The sequence below is a fragment of the Myotis myotis genome, unplaced genomic scaffold (genome assembly GCF_014108235.1).
Source record: "Myotis myotis isolate mMyoMyo1 unplaced genomic scaffold, mMyoMyo1.p scaffold_m19_p_5, whole genome shotgun sequence".
Lineage (NCBI taxonomy): Eukaryota > Metazoa > Chordata > Mammalia > Chiroptera > Vespertilionidae > Myotis > Myotis myotis.
In genome coordinates, this window is record NW_023416357.1 from 98,339,336 (window position 1) to 98,361,749 (window position 22,414).

The window sequence follows — 22,414 nt, forward strand, 5'->3', positions numbered from 1 at the left end:
CAGAGAGAGTAAAACCAATCCCCAATGGGTTTATGGCTTGGCATGAACAGACCAGCTCATCCAAAAGGGGACTAATTTCACCTTGTGGTAACCCCTAGCCTCATTATACGCTCATTGTAATGTGTTAGCATCCTAAATGGCACACCCTAAGCCACCAGGATCCCAAATGGATCGTCCATATAAGGACACAAAATGGCCAATGGGGCTTTTCTGAGAAGTCTCCACCCTTTTCCCAGAAAAAATCCTGAGTATTTCTCCCCCTAATTGAATGCCCTACCACTGGATTACATAAACCTCAATAAAATAAGTAAAGCTCACTAGGGAAGGCTGATCTCTGTCTCACTGCTTCACTAATAAACTCTTTCCCTTTAAACTCTATGCTGGCTCACCTTTAAATCTTTCCTGCACCAAACCAAGAACCCACATGGGTTGCTCACCTTCAGGTCCCAGGACCCTGGAATGTCTATATCACTATTCTCCCTGAGTCCTCACTGAGGATAGTTAGATGTCCCTGTTTCATAATCCCTTAGCACCCATACATTCATCACACTTGTTAGCACTTCCTCAAGTCCAGAGTGATGGGCTCATTCTGGTTTACAAGTCACATCCATGGTTTTCATGGTTTTAGTAGGAAAGTTTCACCTCTCAAGAAAACCTTCATTCTGGGAAATCTGAGCCATCTGGTCATTCTATTACATCTTCTTTTGCTGCACAGGGCCTGGCATACAGTAGGTACTCAACAAAATAATAATAAATTGATTTAATTTGCCATTGTCTTTTACTGCATGTACACACAGTTCTAGTCATATTTCTTTCCACTCATGACCCTTCTATCTAATCATCTAAGTTTGCCCCAGGCTACTACATCCTGGGTATTACCCAATTCTAAGATTATGCAAGTCTCTTGGAGCTACGTCTCTACACACCATCCTTCCCAGTTATCTCCCTTTATTCCCCTGTGTTATGAGAATGAGCTCTTGACTCTAACATTCAATGAAAAAAATTGTTATTGTGAACCTACCTTAAAAGCAAACATGACATCCTTTTTGATGAATTTGTACAGGGTAGAAATGTCTTGTGCTCTTGAAAATGAACATAAATGATAATAATGGTCATCATCTTTGAAAAGTTGGTTCTTCAAAGCAGAATTAACTTTTCATGGTCTCTTGGGTGCTATTTTGTGTCTTAAAAGAGGAATGAATTCGGAATTACATAGCCAGGTGGCCTCTATTGGGGATTGCTAACCTTTGAAGTACTCTTTAAAGGAAAGCAAGAACTTAAATATCATCCAGTGACCAAGTTTTACAATTCTTTTGTATCCTAATGTTCAATTGTATGAGAATTAATCTTCACTTTATCTCTATAAGGCTGTGGTTTTCAAACTTTAATTTTAATAAAAGCCAACTTATGTGCCCGTTAAGAATAATTCAGATTCCTGCCCAGGCACACCATGTAGTTTTTGTTTGAAATCTATAAGCTGGTTTTCTGGTAAGTAGCTTCAGGAATCACCATGCACAGCACCTTAATAGACTTTAAAACATGGAATGCTGTCAAAGTAACAACATGGCATCAGAGAGGTACTCTTGATATACTCGTAATCTGTTTAAAAGCGTACAATTGCCGAAACCGGTTTGGCTCAGTGGATAGAGCGTCGGCCTGCGGACTTAAAGGTCCCAGGTTCGATTCCGGTCAAGGGCATGTACCTGGGTTGCGGGCATATCCCCAGTAGGAGATGTGCAGGAGGCAGCTGATCGATGTTTCTCTCTCATCGATGTTTCTAACTCTCTATCTCTCTCCCTTCCTCTCTGCAAAAAATCAATAAAATATATGTTAAAAAAATAAAAATAAAAGCGTACAATTATGGAACAAAGAAGAAGCATCTATGTGTGCATGAAAATGGGGAGAGATTCAAGTAAGTGGTATAGATAAAATATTATGTTTAATGGCAAATGAAGAATCCTTGTTATTATCACTGGTAGATAATACCAGCCAAAGGTGTCTAATATGTGGAATATGGGCTTAGTTGATAAAAAAAAAAAAATCGATTGTTGCCCACACCTCGCATAGCATAAAAACAAAGTTTTAGATTCAAAAATCTTGCTTTTCTGACCCTTTATGAGAATGCTACCTATTTAGTGAGTTGGCAAGAATTGGGTTTAAAATAAGAGCATACTGTGTCCCTTATAAAGACTAGCTGATAACCAAGGGGTGTTGGCCCACTACAGAACATAAAGGATGTCATTCTAGGGAAATTCAAAAAGAGTGAAATTTCGTCTTAACGAGGGACTTTTTTTCTATGGTGTTCACTGCTACTGTTACTTTAAAAAAAAATTGCTACAGAGATGGTCTTGTAAAGATGCATTATGCCAAGTGCTTATTTTGTTCTTACTAAGACATTTATTAATTAGAAAACAGAATCAATAAGTGGTAAAGACTGCTTTATGATATGTGTCCTTTAAGCCTAAACACCTGCTTCTGCTGGGCTGCAGATACATACTCTGTCTATAGAATTACTTCTGAATCACCCATATTCACCCATTCGTACACTTCAACTCCTTTATGATCTTGACTCTCAGCCCACAACATAGATTCATATCCTCATGCTACCATCTGCTCTCATGTTAGGTTAGTTTCAGGTTCGGTCAGCCTGGTCAACCTTGGCTTTTCACAAAATCTGCAGCGATTCATGTCCCTCACCCTGGGGTCAATCCTCAGAAACCATTCACGTTGGGAAGCAGAATAAGGGCAAGAGTTGGCTTCACCTTTCTTAACCCTAAGTGCACCACTGAAGGAGAACATCAGACATCACAGGGTCTTCCTTCTTTGGAGTTTCAGGGAGTGAGAGAAAAGGAGATCGATATGCCAGAGGGTGTGTTTCTTGAGACATGCACAAGTTCATAATATAGATAAATATAAGGCATTTCTAGAATATCACCATAGAAAGAAATTGTTGAGTTACAAGAAATATTCTAAACTTTTGGGTTTCTAAAAAATGGATCACATTGAAAAATGCTCTTCTCCACACAATTTTAAGTTCCTTTATGACGGGGATTGTGTTGTAAGCTGCCCTTAATCACAAAGGACAACTGGAAGGATGATTTTCACATAATAGACTTTCAATAAATGCTATTTATTTAATATGATATTATCAAATATGATCAAACTCAAGACTCCTAGAAGCTTTGAAATCATTTCTGATACATGATTTTCACTCATGGGTTAAAATATTTCCCATGTCTTCTAACCTTCTGCAGCTACATATCTGGTCTTGCTTATGTTGAGGCAGGATAGTAAGAAGCTAGAGAAATTTCTTGGCAGGTGGAATGGGAAACTGAGAAAGATAGCTGATTCAAACCAGCCTTACCCAGCACCCTGACTCACCTGCCTCATTCTCCCTTGCATGACCACTCCCTTAAGCCCTCAGGACAATGAGGTTCTGATCAGCATAAAATAAATTTAGGAACAAAGCCTTGGGTTTGTTGACCACAAGGACAGTTTTGATCAAACTAGAGATAATGTCTAAGACTCAGTTGTGTTTCAGCTCCAGACCAAAAAAAGCAGCAAAACCAAATGAAGTGATGCCATGGCTGGCATCTGGATCAGATGCAATTACCAATGACCCCCTACCCTGGTGCCATCAAATCAGAGACCAGGACCCTGGCCCTTTATGTTTATTCTGATGACTCAGCATATTAAAGAACACACCTTCAGCCCTGGCTGGTGTTGCTCAGTTGGTTGGGCATTGTTGCATGCACCAAAAGGTTGCTGGGAAATTGGGGCACATGCCTGGGTTTCAGGCTGGATCCCAAGGCAGGGGGTGGGAAGAAGGCAGCCCATTCACTCTCACATTTCTCTCTCCCTCCCTCTCCCTCTCTCTTTCTCTCTCTCTAAAAATCAATTTAAAAATCTTAAAAAAAAGAACACACCCACATCTGATAAATATTCTATCGAGATCTTCCCCTGAGACTGCCCCTAAAATTTCTGCCTTTAGAAAACAGATAAAAACCCTAAGACAAAGGACCCAGTGCACTGTCTCTCTAGAGCACACCCTCATCTTCTTTCTCCAGGCATATATCTTTGCTTTCTTTTTCCTAAGCTCTAAGGGACCTCATTAGACTTACAACCAGGAGAGCAGTGGGCAGTGGCAGCTCATCCCCAGCTAACCTCCTGAACCTCTCTCTAAGGGCCCTTCTTTTGCCTCTAACTTGTTTCCTGAGTCCACAGAGCCCAGCTGACTCACCTCTTTTGCTTCTGTGACTTTCTTTCTACAAGGCCAAGGCAGCTCTCTGAGCAGCCAGCTCGATTCCTCTCTTCAAGTGTACTCTCTCTTTGCTTGCTAAATAAATTTCCTTTTGCACTAGAATTCTTGGCTCTGAATTCTTTCTTTGCCAAACTCAAGAACTAAAGTCCCACATCACCAGTATCAATGCCACTGCATTATATGTGTGTATGTTCTGCTATGAAAACTGTTGTCTGATTTATCATGTCATTCAATTTCCACTTCACTTCTTTAAGGAATTTTGTGGCTTTCATAGATGAGAAGACAGAAACCAGCCGAGGAATCTTTGGAACTGGCAAAGGTCATGCATAGTGTGGGAGGAAGCTGACAGTGGAGCACCACTTTTAGACTCACAATCTCCCCTTTGTAGGTTATAAATCCAGTCCTCTGTACAGCACATCATGATGTATTAGCTCTTTAAAAGAAGCTTTTAAATCCTGCTCCAACACTTTCAACCCATGAGTCTTGACTTCTCTGAGTCACAGTGTCCTCATCTTCAAATGAGACTAAGGATAGATCACAGGGATTGAGCCTTCTGATGTGTTGATTGATTTTCCTGAGAGGTCAAGCAAGAAGCTGACAACTGTCAGAGGTTGGCTTCAATGATGGTGGCTCGATTCCACTGTCCATGAGCTGCCCTCCCCTGGCTCAGTGCTTCTCTTACCCACTGTTATGCTCATTGTGTACCTGGAAAACCAGGGGATGCACATGACAATGGATGCATCAAATATCGCAATGCAGGTTACAGATTTTTATAACATAGTTTCCATTTTTATTTGTTTTGTGCCGGAAGTCGGTCCATCCTTGCTGCTTGACGCAGTCGCTGCGGGATGGAAACATCTGCACAGCATGTGTTTCAGGGGACCTGGCGTATATGGCATGCTGTTCTTGATATGTTTGCTCCCCTTAGCGCTGTGTGTTTTAGCCAAGGTCACCTCTCCGAGAAAGGTTGTTTCCCCAGGTAGGGATTTTTCCCTGAAGTTAGGGAGGGGATGAAACTCCTTAACTAAGTGCCAGGCGGGTAGTTAATCACTTCAACTACAAACAATCATGCTTAAGCTACATAATCTTTACTCCCTGGAATGGAGATAAGAAACGCCCTAACCTTTGTAATAGAAATTGACAGGATTAAAATCAACTGGTATAAATACGGATGTAACAAGACAATAAACAGCAGAACCTCTCTGGAGATCCAGACCAGAACTTGGCTGGAGATCCTGGCTGGAGATCCTGGCTAGGCTGCTGATCAACTGAACACTGTCTCCGTGTCCTTCCTTCTTCGCCGACTCCGTCTATGCCTTTGGGAACCCCTGGACCTGCTGGGGTTGGACCACGGCAGTTTTGAAAATGTTTATATTTACTACATTTTTTGATTAATAGGGTTGTTTAAGGAAATGTCACTCTCTCTAGATGTGTCCAACAGCACATCTCTACAACTTCCGCCCTCTGGTGGCTGTCTTCTAAGACAGGGCATCTGTTTAGAGCAGTGATGGTGAACCTTTTGAGCTCCGCATGTCAGCATTTTGAAAAACCCTAACTTAACTCTGGTGCCGTGTCACATATAGAAATTTTTTGATATTTGCAACCATAGTAAAACAAAGATTTATATTTTTGATATTTATTTTATATATTTAAATGCCATTTAACAAGAAAAATCAACCCAAAAAATGAGTTTGCGTGTCACCTCTGACACACGTGTCATAGGTTCGCCATCACTGGTTTAGAGAGATGTATGAAGGACACAATAGCACATAGTGTCAAGTCCTCCCACCTGGAGCCCATACAAAAATGAGGACACCAACTTCAAAGCCATCATATTGCATTTTGAGTCGCCTTCCCTGAAATTGATGGAGCCAAGTCTCCCAGTCCCCCCTGCCTGTTTCACAGTGTAATCTGCAGCCCAATCCAATAGCATAAATTGATTAAACCCAATCAAAGAGTATTCCCTAAACATTTTTTTCCAACAATTAAACCATTGTGTTGGAAAGGAATCTGGTTAGAAATACTAATAGATATCCCAACTGAACTGAAACATTTCTCCCAGGACTCTAGGATAACATCACTCCCCCTTGCTTGACAGTAATATGGAACAAAATCATCTAAATCCGTGGTCGGCAAACTGCGGCTTGCGAGCACATGCGGCTCTTTGGCCCCTTGAATGTGGCTCTTCCTAAGCCTTAGGAGTACCCTAATTAAGTTAATTACAATGTACCTACCTATATAGTTTAAGTTTAAAAAATTTGGCTCTCAAAAGAAATTTCAATCATTGTACTGTTGATATCTGGCTCTGTTGACTAATGAGTTTGCTGACCACTGATCTAAATGCAGGTATTTATTCACCAAGTCAAGTAGATACCGTCTCCAGAAGCAAACTGCTCCTCCTTTCCAACCACAAGGAAAAATGTTCTCCTGTCTGGGGTGGAAAAGTAAGACTCGGCACCTATGCTCTCATTCCTCCTTCTGTGCCCCTGGAAGACAGTGCTAATCAATCACAGTTCTCCCCTACTGAGCTCAGATGCATTCTTCCCAACAAAACTACAGGGAGCCTTTATTTATCAGAACGTGCAAGCAAGAAACCTATTTGCCTACCCTCTTCTAGAGTCTCACTTCACTAAGCCTATACACAAAACTCCTATGACCCAATCCGGATGCCCAGATTTGAGTGTCCAGATCCACAGGATACAATTTCTCAGTTTATAATGGCCATTCTGGCATATTCGGTTAACACTGAATAACACTGCTTCGCTTGACTGGCCCACAAGTTGTCCTTATCTTCTTCAGCACCCCTAGTCAGGGTATTTCCCAATAACCCTAAAGTAATACTTGCATTTCATCTATAAGTTCTTAGTTCCTTTTTTGATCAAGGCAACTCTGTTCAACTTGTAAAATATATCTCTAGAAAAGTCCTCTGAATTTTACCATTCTGTTTTCTACTCCCCCACTTTAAAAATAATTTTCATTCACTAAAATTGTTCTTTAGCCCTCACGGTATTCAGTAGGTATGCCCCTCTAAGGATGGTTTTCTTTTCTTTCTCCAGCAAGTGAGAAAATAGATAATCATCTAGTGATATGGAAAGTCCCTTTTCTATAAATCTATACTAATAAAAGGGCAATATACTAATTAGACCAGGAGACCTTCCGGACGTCCTTCTGGACAAAGCCATGGCGGCGGGGCAGAGGCAGAGGTGGACAGGGGCAATCAGGCCAGGAGGGGAGGGCAGTTGGTGGTGACCAGGCCAGCGGGGGGGGGGGGGGGATTGGGGGCAAGCAGGCCAGCAGGGAGGACAGTTGGGGGGAGCAGGCTGGCGGGGGGGGGGGTCAGTTGGGGGCAATCAGATTGGAGAGGAGGGTGCAGGCCGGGCTGAGTGACACCCCATCCCCACCGCACGAATTTCATGCACCGGGCCACTAGTTGATAAATAATAAAACTGACAGGTGACATGTAATATCTTTTTAAGAAAAGCTCTATAAGTTTCTAAGCATTCATTTATGGATTACATTTTAAAAACCAGGTTATATTGCCCTAACCGGTTTGGCTCAGCTGATAGAGCGTCGGCCTGCGGACTCAAGGGTCCCAGGTTCGATTCCAGTCAAGGGCATGTACCTTGGTTGCGGGCCCTTCCCCAGTGGGGAGTGTGCAGGAGGCAGCTGATCGATGTTTCTCTCTCATCGATCTTTCTAACTCTCTATCCCTTCCCCTTTCTCTCTGTAAAAATTCAATAAAATATATTTAAAAAAACATAAAAAAAAATAAAAACCAGGTTATAATGCCTATGAGATATAAACTTAAACTTAATGCAACTTACAAAAATGTCTGTATCTATTTCTAATATTTTTAATTTAAAATTTTAAGAGTTTTCAGATGTGAAGAAATGACTGTGAAGAAATAAACAGAACTCTGAAAAAGAGTCAAAAACTAATGAAATATTAGACAAATTATATAAAACGCTGTAAGACAAGAGAGAACTTGTGATGGTAGAGATTTAAAAAATCTAGTCAGAATAAAATATCAGACTAGACATGAACAAAGCTTAGGACTAAAAAATTATAATATCAGATGCAAAAAATAAAACAGTTTTAAACAACACGCAAGACCTACCATAAGAAAAAGGTATTAGAACCCTGAGAACATCAACGCATGCCTCTGGAGTCAGTAATGAGATACAGTGAGTACTTTTACTATCATTTTGTTGAATATGCCCATCTCATGCTATAAAAGTTATAAAGCATATACAAATCAATATACTGCTATATCTTCCAGGGCACAGGTGATTCTAGTATATCTGAGTAGTTATTTGGTCACATAGTCACTCATGTCTCCTATATTCAGTGTTATTCCTGCTATCCCTAACTGTTTTGCTTATTAATGTAGCATACAATTGCTACTCAGCCTTTTAACTATATGCTTAAAGCATTCTTATGTTCTGAAATATTCACTCCCCATGCAAAGTGTAAAGTCTCATCTATGTCTTGCAATTATTTTCCCTTTTAGTTTGGATAAAATGCCTCACACAGTGACAGGTACATAATAAGCACTCAGTAAATGCATGCTGATTGAATTTACTTCCCCCTGCCATAAAAGTCTCTTAATATTGCTTTCATTTTCATAGCTATTGATTCAATTATTCTTCCTCAAATCTTAAATGAAGCAGGACACCCCCTCCTCCCAGGCATCCACACATTAGTGGCATCTTCATTCGTCTTCCATTTACATCTAACTAAACTAATTATTTTCCTGCTATCTCACATCCCATTGGTGTTACACAGACCGCTGAGATGGCCCTATCTCCTGCAGGCATCACTTGCATCTTTTCAGCAGCCTGTTGTAACACGGGTGACAGAACTATTAAGAATGTCAGCCTTCAATGCATGAGGAACTTATATAAAGCAAACGATGTCATCTGAGGTAAAGCGGGTGACAACAACAAAGGGAAATGCAGGAGCCAAGAGGACTGCGTCCAAACAAACTTGAGTAGGGGAAGAAGAAATGCTTTGCTTATTTCTGGGGCAAAACAATAAAATAAAAAAACCCAACCAAACAAGACAAAAACAGCTTTGTGATTTCTGCAGGACTTAGAATATACCTCTGGTGGTGACTGACGCACTAAAGAATTGAGCAAATGGTTGGATTTTATGCAACATTGAATAGATGAGGAGGAGGAAGAGGTTGGATGGATGGATAAATAGGTAGGTAGATGATAGGTAGATGATAGATAGATGATAGATAGATAGATAGATAGATAGATAGATAGATAGATAGATAGATAAACAGGATCCTTGAACTTTTTTCCACGCCCATAGCTACAACTTCACTCCAATGCCATTCCTCACTCCCAGACTATTTTAACACACCTCGTAACTGTTCTCCTTGCTTTTACTTCACCTCTGTGCAATCCTTCAATACAGTAGCCAGAGTAATATTTTTAAAGACACAAATATAATCATGGTCCTTGCTTTTGCAGATCCTTTAATGGCTACCCATGGGACTTGGAATCAAAATCTAAAATCTTCTTGATGGTTACCGTCCCCTGTCCACCCTTCTAACACAATTATATGCTTCCATTCCAGCACTCTGTTCCAACCACACCATCTTCTAAAGCTTCAAAAGACCCAAATGTTTGGCTCTACCGTCAGAGACTTTTCTCAAGAATGCCTGACTGCACTTACTACAATTTATCTTGCAGTACTTACTACAATTTGTAGTGATACATTTATTTGTGTGACTGTCTATTTCTTCTGAAGAATATAAGCCCCATAAGTCTGGGAAACATGTGGTCTTGTTTCTCACTGCGTCCCCAGAGGCTAGAACCATGACTGGTGCAAAGAGCATTTGATGTGTATTTGTTGAGTGAATGAAAGAATGGCCACAGCCCCCTGCTTGATATAGCGAGAGAGCAGTTCCTGCAGGGAAAGGGCGAGGAGGAGGATCACAGGGATGGTAGGGCACCGGTTCTGATTCCTCACCTTTGACCACATCCATGATTAAAGCTCTCACAGGGGGAGTAGGGGGCTTGCAAGCACTGCCAGTGACTTTGAGCTCAGCACCGCGAGGGCTGCAGAGGAGGATGCAGAGATGCACAGGCTGCTTAGGAGCTCCGTGCAGGTGTGGCACCTCCAGGCTCTTCAACACACGTTTGCAGAGTCAGCCTGAGGAAAGAAGCTGCTGACCAGTGTGGCCACCTCCATGCAGTGGCAGGGCCATGGGCTCTGAATAACAAGGTCTTTTTCACTTTAGACAGAAATAGTTTCACTCCTTCTTTTATTTCCCCATCCCCTTAACTCTTTATTAAAATATTTGAATATCCATAGTATTAAACTATATATATCAGTACACACACACACACACACACACACACACACACCCACCCATAGATTATATTTATATAATCTCAAAGGCACAATTCAGTCCCTTGCTTGTTAGTCTTTCACCTTTGTTTTTGCGTTTTGCTTAGTTCTGTTTTTTCTTAGAATGCAACTTAGTTGCAACCCAGTGAAACTACTGTGAGGCCACAGGCATGTTGGACATCAGAAGGACTTAGAGTGTGGCCCCGGGTGGCTCTCCTCTTTGCTTTCCCTAACAAGAATCCTTCCTAATGCAGTCCCTGGTAACGACAGAGAATGTGTCAATTGGCAATTTCCTAGTGTAGCGCACTTCAGGTTCCTCATTCTTTCTTTGCGTGAAGAAGAAGAGAAGAGGAAAGTTCTATTTTTTTTTTTTAAATCATACCAGTCATCAACTTCACCTACTTTTTGGAGAAGAAGAGCTATAAATATAACCTATATGCCCTAACCGGTTTGGCTTAGTGGATATAAAGCGTCGGCCTGTGGACTGAAGAGTCCCAGGTTCGATTTCGGTCAAGGGCATATACCTTGGTTGCGGGCACATCCCCAGTAGGGGGTGTGCAGGAGGCAGCTGATTGATGTTTCTCTCTCATTGATGTTTCTAACTCTCTATCCCTCTCCCTTCCTCTCTGTAAAAAAATCAACACCATATATACATATATAAAACTAACCTAGATAAGAGCCGAGCTCTTCAGGACCCCAATCCTCAAATCCCTGTTGAAGCCAAAAGTCCTCGCCTCTATTTCTTTGACAAAATATACAGCTCCGTTGGCACTATGACCCACGGTGGTGCATATAGAACGAATTTAGTGCAGTGGTCAAGTTCAAACCCAGCTCCACCTCTTGTGTGTCCTCTGACCTTGAGCGATCCATGCCACCCTGCTTGCTCATCTGTAAAACAGCAGTGAGCAGCAGGACCTATCTCAATGGCTCATGAGGAGGATGAGATGATGTGATGCACGTAGATTACTTGACCTAAGACCTGGTCCATGAGCAAATCTCAAACACATTAGGTTTTCTCTTCAGAATTGCTAAGGACAAAACCTGTTCTCCACAGCATGAACCCAGTCAGGAACTCAGTACTTCACATAGCATCCATTGAAAGCTCACTCTCAAAACATTTTCAGTAAGAGCATTTTGAAGGAAGACGTTAATTTGATTATCAAATGGAGAGAAGAATGGATCAGATAAGCTGGAGGATTGGCTTATAGCAAAGCAAAGGTTTGCAGTAACGCTGATTCCTTGGGCCCTCTCCCCTCAATTATCAGCTTCCCACCCAGTTTCTGGTTGGTGCCTAGTGCCTCATTTTTTCTCTTCACATATTTCTCCCCAGAACCACAATAAGCAAGGTCTTCTCAAACTAAAATTGAGCACTATTTTGCTATCTTTTTTGCTGAATTGATTGCTGCCAAAACTATGCTCTGGGGTCCCAAGTCTCCATCCCAAAGGGCTTTCCCCAAATAGACACTCTCTCCCCTCCAAAACAATGAGTTTTTATTCCTTTTAAATATATTTTTATTGATTTCAGAGAGGAAGGGAGGAGAAAGAGACAGAAACATCAATGATGAGAGAGAATCATTGATTGGCTGCCTCATGCACACCCCACACTGGGGATGGAGCCCGCAAACTAGGCATGTGCCCCAACCAGGAATTGAACCTCTACCCCCTCCACACACACACCCCCAGTTTATAGGTTGATGCTCAACCACTGAGCCATGATGGCCAGGCAAGGCGTTTTTATTGATCATCACAATAAAACTATGGCTTCCTTTGTCATCCGCATTACAGAAAAGAAAACTGGGGCTGAGGAAAGTTAAGCCACTTTACCAAGTTTGCAGAAGAGGTCATTATTGAGCCAAGGTTGGACTCCCCGTTTGTCTTAAAGTCTGTGCTTATTCCATTAGGCCAGCTGCTTCCCTTGTTTGAATTTCAATGAATGATTAGGTGGGAGCCATTGGGTTTATTGAACACACAAAGCCCAAAGACTCACAGCTTATGTGGCTCAGCGATGCACAATTTTATGAACTTCTACCAATGCAGTTTTAAGAGTATATTGGAGTGTATGGCCCACAAAACTAGATTGAGAACAAAACATTTAACAAAGTTCTTATATATAAAAATAACTAACTAACTAAATATATATTATATATAAAATATACATGTTATCATATATATATATATATATATATATATATATATATATATATATATATATATGATAGATGGTACGTGGGACTGGAGAACCATCACATCCCTGACCTCCAGAATCTCTAAACCCTTGTCAAGAAATAGCATGGCATTCACCTCAGATCACTCAAAGGTTGAGGATCCTAACTTAGACTAGTCTCAGAAATAATGTCTTGTGCTAGAATCCATGGGTTCTGCAACTCCTTTTCTGTAGGGCACCATCATATCAGAGAACAATGGGTTGTCTTCTAATCTGGCTTCTGCCTCTGTTCTTTGAGTTCCTTGACAGTAAAGGTTCGATCTGACTCTTATTCCCAACCCCACTACCTAGCTCCTCTTACATATAATCTGAATCTTCATGATGAGCAAATGACACACAGACAGCTGAGAGCAGAAATTCCACAAGACAATGAGCTGCCTATAAATTAACACTATCCACTTAAAAAATGACTTAGCAAAATGCATCCAGAATAATAAATATGCTTATATCCTTTCACTGAAGAATTGCTCTTAGGGGTATTTAGCCTCAAAAACTTATTCCAAGGAAGAAAACTTGGTAGGTGCTGCATTAACTTGGCAATAACAGTGTTAGTGAAAGAGCAGGCACCTCCTAGGTATTCCTAATGATATATTGTGTAACCTTCAAAATGATCATTGTAGGGGGTGATACAGCAACAACAAATGCTCAAGCTAAACTTAAGGGAAGAAATCTTAATGTCCAGTCACACGCACAAACTGAGCGTGGCTTTGGACCAGGCATCTGGACAGAGATTACACAGCAAAGGGGGAAAGGAATTAGACCGGCTTCAGGCATATTAGAATGATACAGGTAAACCTCATCTTCTCAACGTCTTTAGAGAGTTATTTGTGTGATGACTTTTCAATGAGCACAAAGGTCAGTGAGGGCTTGGATTCTGTTCCAAAATGAAAGGAGGTACTTGGAGCAGAGCCCCCAGGTGAGAGAGCTCAGCTTTGCATGCAAGACATGGAGCTTCCCCATCCCGCAGCCAGCCCCGAACCGGCTGTGGTGTGTGATTACGCTCCCGGGCCATCTGCTCAGGGGCTGTGAAGGCAGCCGTGTGTCCTCCTGCCTGGACGCTGGGGAGGACACCGATCACTCGTCAATCTGCTCGAAATTGCCTCTGACGATTAGTGTGTAATGACTCAGGTAGGTCACGGCCAGGGACGTTCCTGTTATTAACGCATTAGCAGATATAAATGGGCACTGATTCTGCACAGAGACAGGGTTTATGGACTTGGTGGAGAAAGGCTGGCCCTGTGGCGTGTAATTGGCCACTGCTAGGGGAGGACACACCTTGCAAGGGCAAGGCCATTCGGGGAAGGTTGCAGGGGGTCCAGGAGGAAGAACCTGGCCCAGGAAGATGGAAGAGAAACACTGACCTGTAAGTGGATACATGTTGGCCCTCTCCCACACCAGGATGGATCTGGTCATGTCCTTGCAGAGTGTATATTCTTCTCTGTGACTGGCTAGTCCATGAATACAACTTGCATTGTTTTATTCATTTTAAATTTCATCTTACAATTTTATCATGAATTCGGGGTCCTAGGTCTGTTAACTGTACCTTTGCTACTTGGGAAGGAAGGAAGGAAGGAAGGAAGGAAGGAAGGAAGGAAGGAAGGAAGGAAGGAAGGAGGGAGGGAGGGAGGGAGGGAGGGAGGGAGGGAGGGAGGGAGGGAGGGAGGGAGGGAGGGAGGAAGGAGGGAAGGAGGGAGGGAGGAAGGGAGGAAGGGAAGAAGGAAGGAAGGAAGGGAGGAAGGAAGGAAGGAAGGATGGATGACATTACCAGGGTAAGGATATTGACTCATATGTCAATGTCATAACACCCTGAGCTGGAATGTACCACAATACAGATTTTCAAAATAACGTATCCTTCTTAAATAGAGAGAATAAGATCCAATGAATAACCAGCTTGCCAAATATCTCTCTATCTCTCATTCTTGCTCGCTCTCTCTCTCTCTCTCTCTTTCTGTCTCTATCTCTCTCTCACACACAAACCAGTCAGTAGGAGAGTAGTTATGTGACTGTTCTGAAGAATAATAGTAATCACTGTTACCATTTATTTTGCACTGACTGTGTGCCGGGCACGGAGTTGGGATTGGCACATTTTGAGACAAGAATCCTCATTTGTGAAAATAATTACCTGAATTCCAAAGAAACAAGGCACATGTTTTTTTTAAAAAAATTATTCTGGCTGTCAGCACTTGGAATAAAGTTTATCTTTTTGGTTTGGAGCTTCTCAAAAGGTGAGGAAATCTGTAGTCTCCTCCATTATGAAAAACCAATTTTTTGTTTCCATAACTTATTAACAAGTCATTCCACCATAATCTGTATTTGCCCTTTGCAATTTCCAGCCATTGTACCATTCACCAATGTCCTCAATAAACAACCTCACATCACAATGTTGAGCAGAAACAGCAAGTAGTTCTAATCTTTTGCTTAAGTGAATAGATTTAGCAGAAACCCCAAGTCATTGTTTTTCTTAGGTCATTCAATCAGAAACTGATGAGTAATTAGGATGAATACAAAGAATACACATTTTTGGTGCTCAAGCAAATAGAAGAGGTTGCAGGCAAACCCTGCTTTCATTTCTTTTCATTTCTTCTAATTCTCTTTATGCAACCAAGAGGTTGGATCAAATCATATAAATATCAGTTTATTAATACACTAAAGAGAAAGCAGACTATCAGTGCTGTATTATTCCTGAACCTGTCTGGTGAATTCTCTTGTCCAGGAGACAATGGGCTCATTTGTGCCCGCAGGTGGGGCGGGAGAGGCCACTGCTGGTCACAGCTCATCAATCTCTGCCTCACTGGGATGATGATAATTCCCTTCAACCTTCTCTGCTGTGGCCTCGTTTCTTTCTTTCATGTTTATTCACTGAATTCCAAGTTGGAAGGGGCCTTAGTTATAGACTATTCTAGTTCAATTCTTCAGTAGTATAATTATTTAAATGAGACAACTGAAATCAGACTGGTCAAATCTGTTGTTAAGATCATGTGGTCAATTCATAAAGCCAGGAAAGAAGCCAGGTTCTTACAATTTTTCAAAGATTGATCTAGATTGGGAGGTGGGGTAGAAGGTTCTGAATGAGAGAAGAACGGTTTCAAAATACAAAGAGAGCAATCATCTTTGTATTCACAGCCCTAATCCATGCAACTGAGCAAGTAAGTCATCCATCATATAAATCCGCTCTCACTTTGGGGGATGTTAGGGTTAGGGCGGTGACTGAGACAGCCATGAATCATGCCTTCAGAGACTCTCCAGTCCATGGAAGAGACACAAAAAGCACAAGGAATAGGAAGGGCCATTAGAGTGCATGGTGAGCCTGGGCAGATTTAAACCAGGGGAAGTGGTGGAGACTGCAGGGCAGGCAGTGGGCTGCCACTGAGGGCTTCTCCTTCTTTATCCATGGGCTTGAATCCCACTACCGTGCCAATAAGAGAACAGAAATATGTTCCTTCTGTCATTCCATATATTCATTACATCACAAAGATCCCCTGGACTTCTCCTGATCTAGCAAACAGGAGAGAGGCAGAGAAAGACAAATTTAACAGACACTGCTATGCAGCAGCTAAAGAGAGGCAAGAGATACTCGTACGGAATGTGTGGACAAGAATGTATGCTGGCCCGTTGGTGGTTGGTCAAGTGTCAAAGCAAACAGGAAGGTCAGTGAGAGTTACCCAATGAGCATAATTCTGTGTGCCCGCTAGACCATGGGGCTCTCAGTGTAACTGGTGAAACCCACCTTGGGCTTGGCAATGGATTAAGTTAACACTCTTACATCACTCCTCTCTTGTTCTCCTTCCCTCTTGTATTCCAACGGATGCCTGACCTCCCATTTCCAGTCAATCTGCTGACTGTTTTAACTTGAGAGAATTTGTTCTTTTTCCATTCACCCTTTTACTGTTCCATCTTGCCTGCTCTCCAGAATATATATCTATATATATATATATATATATATATATATATATATCTATATCTATATCTATATCTAGATATAGATATAGATATAGATATAGAAATATAGATATAGATATATATATATATAGATATATATTCTGGTTATACATAATATCATGGGGTCAAATGTCTACACTGAAAACTGACCTCATATTGCCTTTATTATAGGGGAAATCAAGAAACTGAGCACACATGGGGGAAAATTCATTCATCAGGAGGATCTGAACAGAGATCCTTGCAGAAGTGTAGACTAAGAGAATGGGAAAGGGTTTCCCTGCTGGTGAGACCAAGAGTAGCAGATGCTTGGAGTTGGGAAGTAAGCATCTTTAGCAGTCAGGAGCTGAACTTGCCTAATTGGAATAGAACACACCCCTAAAGAGAAGACAAAGTGTCAGATAGGGACTAGCTTAATGAACAAGCAGCTAGGTGATTTCCATGTTGCAGGAATGTTAGTCCTTCCATATGCAGGATGCAATCAGAGAGGGTGGCTTTAGGCATGACCACCACTTAAGAAGACCTCACAACCATGGGAAAAGGAATAGCAGGAAGTTTATTCCAACACAGGGGATGGAGAGAAGGCTTTTTAAAGACCCAGATCAAAGACTTACTCTTTTCTTGGTGGTGGATAAAAAACAAGACAAAGTCAGTGATGACAGAAGCTGGGACTGGGGCACCTGGGGACAGAATGGTGAGTGAGTGGGGTTTGGTCTGATTTTAGGCACTGTGAGTTGAAAGTGACACCCAGAAGGAGGTGTGGCAATCTGTGCTGCATGTGGCGCTAGGAAGATAAGGAAGCAGAAAACACCCAATCAGAACAGTGAAAAGAAAAAGGATTAAAAAATGAGGATAGTATAAGGAGTCTTTGGGACAACTTCAAGTGTACCAACATTCTCATCATGGAGGTCCTAGAAGGAGAAGAGGGAGAGCAAGAAATTTAAAAAATATGTGAAAAAAAATAATGGTAGAAAACTTTCCTAATCTAGACATACAAGTCCAGGAAGCACAGAGTCCCACACAAAATGAACCCAAAGAGACCCACACCAAGGCACATCATAATTAAAATGCCAAAAGTTAATGACAAAGAAAGAATCTTAAAAGCAGCAAAAGAAAAGCAGTTACTTACCTACAAAAGAGCTCCCATAGAACTGTCAGCTGATTTCTCAAAAGCAACATTTCAGGCCAGAAGGAAGTGGCAAGATATACTCAAAGTGAGGAAAAGCAATGTCCTATAATCAAGATTACTCTACCCAGCAAGCTGTCATTTATAAATGAAGATCAGATAAAGAGAGGCCCAGACATAAAAGAACTAAATGTCTTCATCACCACCAAACCAATATTACAAGAAATATTAAAGGGTCTTCTGTAAGAAGAGGAATAAAAAAAGACAAAACTATGAATAATAGGAGGGCATAAATACATATCTGTCAACAATTACTTGCAAATGGATTAAATGCTCCAATTGAAAGACATATAGAGGCTGAATGGATAACAAAACAAGACCCTAACTCATGCTGTCTATAAGAGACCTACTTCAGATCAAAAGACACACAGACTGAAAGTGTAGGGATAGAGAAAATATTTCATGAAAATTGGAAAAAAAAAAGAAACAAAAGCTAGGGTAGCAATACTTATACCAGACAAGATAGACTTTAAAACAAAGTCTATAAGAAAAGACAAAGAACCCAGTAATTCCAATTCTGGATATTTATCCAAAAAAAAAAAAAAAGCAACAACAACAACAAAAAAACAATCAAGACATTAAATCAAAGATCATATACATCTATATGTTTATTGCAGCATTATTTGCAATAGCCAAGATATGGAAGCTACCTAAGTGACAATCAATAGATGAGTTGATAAAGATGTGATGCATATATCCAGTGGAATATGACTCAGCTATAAAAAAATAATAAAATCTTGTCATTGGTAACAACATGGATGGACCTAGACGGTATTGTGGTGAGTGAAATATCAAACAGAGGAAGACAAATGCCACTTAATTTCACTTATATGTGGAATTAAAAAAAATAAATCAGCATAACAGAAACAGATGCATAGATACAGAGAACATTTTGAAGGTTGCCAATGGAAGCGGGTTTGGGAAATGGGTTAAAAAAAGGTGAAGGGATTAAGAAGTACAAATTGGAAGTTGCAGAATAGGCATAGGTACAACAATAGTAAAGTACAACAATAGTCAATGATACTGTGAAAACTATGTATGATGTCAGGTGTGTAATAGATGTAAGTGTCTAATCACTGTGTTGTACCCTGAAACTAAAATAATGCTATATGGCAACTGTAATTGAAAAATAAAGGAGAAATTTAGATGACTATGTTGAGAACCGTAACTCCAAACCAAATCTGTAATGACCTGTCTATGCTTATCAGAGAAGGTTGGTGGTCAGTGTATTCTCCATTGATGTTGTTCTGTATCAGTCTCCTTGAAAGTTCCGAACTGCAATCCTCAAGTAGGACTTGGATGGGTGAAAAAGCAGAAGGGGAATGTGGTCAAGAACATTGTGATAAGTTTCACAGTGTCAGATGATTACTAGATCTAAGGGGGTGATCACATGGTGAAGTATAAAAATGTCAAATCACAGCCCTAGCCGGTTTGGCTCAGTGGATAGAGGGTTGGCCTGCGAACTGAAGGGTCCCGGGTTTGACTCCAGTCAAGGGCACATGCCCCGGTTGCAGGCTGAATCCCCAGTAGGTAGCCAATTAATGATTCTCTTCTATCATTGATGTTTCTAGCTCTCTCTCCCTCTCCCTTCCTCTCTGAAATAAATAAAAAAATATTTCTAAAAAATAAATTTAAAAAATGTCAAATCACGACATTGTATCTAAAACTAATACGGCCAATATAATATTGTATACCAAGTACATTTTGTTAAAGAAGAGCAAATGAAAATCTTGATTAGGGAAGGAAAAAAAGCAAAAAGCAAATTTCAACTGCAAATTCATTGCTCTCATTACAGTCAGAGTGGAGCAGTTTCCTAACCTGCGATGTACTACACGTTACTGGTAAACAGAGCCCAAGGCCCAAGTATATGGACAACATAGGCACCGGGTTATGTTCTCCCGGTAACCAATCTCCCAGAACTCCACCCTTGTTCTGGGCGAAGGGACCTCTTGGCCCTGGAAGTTGAATGAGGTTCCTAGTGCAGGAGAAGCTGTGATCACAGGAAAGCATCGCCATCTGGTAGGCACTCACCGACACAGGGCAGCTGCTCTCAATATCCCCAAATGAGGAGTTTTTCCATTTCTCCCTATTTAATTTTGTTCAAATTATCACATAACTGCACACTGGTTTGGAGCAGCAAATTAATAATTTTTTCCTCTTCAGACTGTAATTGTAGATATGGAAACACCATATCAAAAGACAAATTAACACGCATTCCTTACAACGTTTTCACTAATTATCTCAGAAACCAGAGCCTCCCCGAGGTTAGAAACTTCAGCCCAAATTCAGGTTTGGAACATGGATTTCTTCCCGAGAAGCAGAAATATGTATCACGTTGAGAAAGTAGAGACAAGGGTGGGAGTGTCATAAATCAGCTGAAAACCCATCCTTGAAACCCTCCTCCTCCATCCCACCCCTGTCCCAGCACCACAGAGAAGGCCAGGAGATGGACGGTGCTCAAGACAGAAAAAGATAAAGTCACAGGCACATTTAACGTGACACCCAAGAGACTTGAACAGAATGCATGCCAAACAGCCCCCTCCTTTTCACTTACAAAATCTCACAATTTTCAGGAAATGCTGCAGCCTCAACTTCAAAGGCATTACCAGATAGATGTAGCATGTAGGGAATTAGACATAAAATGTCCTTTATTATTGGGAACAAAAGCTTCGGGTCTAATCTCCTGTGTGATACAGGCTTTAGCTGATCAGGGTTACACTAAGCCATTCTGATGTAGGGAACAGTGAAGACACCATCTTTTTATTTCTTCCCATCCCTCCTCCTCCTTCTCTCTGTTTGCATATGCAGATTCCACAGCGATGAGGTGAGGGGAGCCCTGCTGTACCTCTGAGGGCAAAAGCATTTCCTTTGATCAGCCTCTTCCAGGCCTGGAGCCCCACAGCCTCCAATTCTACCTGCCCCTCTGTGATAGTTGATGTATCAAATTATACTCCACCACGCTCAGAAGTGGAATACATTAAGAAATTCTGAAACCTATGAGGAAGCTACATCTTTAAAAAATAAATATTTCCTTCAGTTAGCCTTTTGAATGTTGATCTTTGTTGTTACATTATTACAGATTTATTCATAAAACAAGTTGTTTGCCCACAGAACCATTGCCGAGAAGAGCTGCTGTCGGAGGTTATGCACATCACTAAAGCTAACATCTGATAAGCAGTAAGAGGCGGGGAGATCGGACAAAATACTGCTGGCTTCACCGAAAAACAAAGCCTTCTGTGCAATGGGAAAGGCAGATGGCGGAAAGTGCTTACTTGCTAAAAACAAATGGAATTTCTAAAATGTACCCCAGCATCTTACAGTACAGAATTTCTCTTTTGCAGTAATTCTTATATAGTAGTAACGTATTCTGGCTCTAAAAGAGCAAACCGGATTGTTCTTCAAGGCTTTAAGAAACATGTGGTCTCGCGAACTGGTCTGGGTTTCCTGGCATTTCTTTCTACTGAGCAAGGTCCTGGGACTGAGAGAGCCGGATGAAATGTCTCCATTTGAAACAAACTTAGAGGACGAAAGGGGAACAAAAGCAGTGAATTTTATCCCCAGGAATGGTAGGGTGAACCATCCACACTCTCACACATATCCTGTGTTCATTGTGGGGGTTCTGCTAGCAAACCGTCCTCTCATCTCTGGATCCATCGCTGGCCTGCAGGAAAGAAAGACCCAGGCGGGTGGCAAAGTTTTGTGGGGACTTCCGGCTGGCTGAAGAGAGCTTTTTCAGAGAAAACAGGATCAAAGACACGGACGCATTTATGTAATGAATGTTCAAAAGTGGCCGCACTTACTGAATGCTGAGCCGGATCCAGGAAGCTGTGAGTTCCACTCGCATGAGGTCTTTGAGCAGTTTCCTAGGGAAGAGAAGGAAGCCTTTAGAATCAGGAATGCATTCTTGAATTGGGTCTGCATCTTTTTTTGTGATAGTATCTTCTTAAATATGTTCTTGACCATACAGTGAATTTAACAATGAGTGATGATGATGATGTTGATGAAAATGATTAAGCTCAAATCCGTAAATAGATTTTCAGAAAATCCTTTTACACCCCTGTTAGAAAGATGTTACTATTCTCTGAACTGCAGAAGAGGCAACCAAGGCTCAGATAGCTCAGGTAAATTGCCCAAAGTATGCACATGGTTGGTCGAGCCTGGATTTGAACTGGGGCAACTGGACACAGAGTTTAGAACCACTCGGCTAGACTCTTGTCTTACACAGTGAGTGTTCCAGAAAGGCTGCAGGCCAATCTTTCAGAAATATAATTGTGGATTTTCCTGCAAAGAGTCAGGTGGGAGGAAATCAACTCTAAATTGCCTTTAAACTCTGGAACTCCAAGATTCTGTAATGCTCAATTCCTGAGAGCTAATGTTCAAAGAGACTTCATTTACGATGAATAAAACTGCGATATAAGGTGCCCCATGGATAATAAAGTTCATG

At 41.3% G+C, this 22,414-nt stretch overlaps 1 protein-coding gene across 4 annotated transcripts in view; it reads right to left on the reverse strand.

Annotated features, from left to right (window-relative positions):
* The window catches only part of RBFOX1 (RNA binding fox-1 homolog 1), a 2,058,026-nt gene that overhangs the window by 1,182,061 nt on the left and 853,551 nt on the right, over positions 1-22,414 (reverse strand). For all 4 annotated transcript variants that reach the window (XM_036309606.1, XM_036309603.1, XM_036309602.1 and 1 more), the window contains exon 4: positions 21,771-21,833. In XM_036309606.1, coding sequence (XP_036165499.1) covers positions 21,771-21,833 — 63 coding nt within the window. The remainder of the gene's footprint in view (positions 1-21,770; positions 21,834-22,414) is intronic.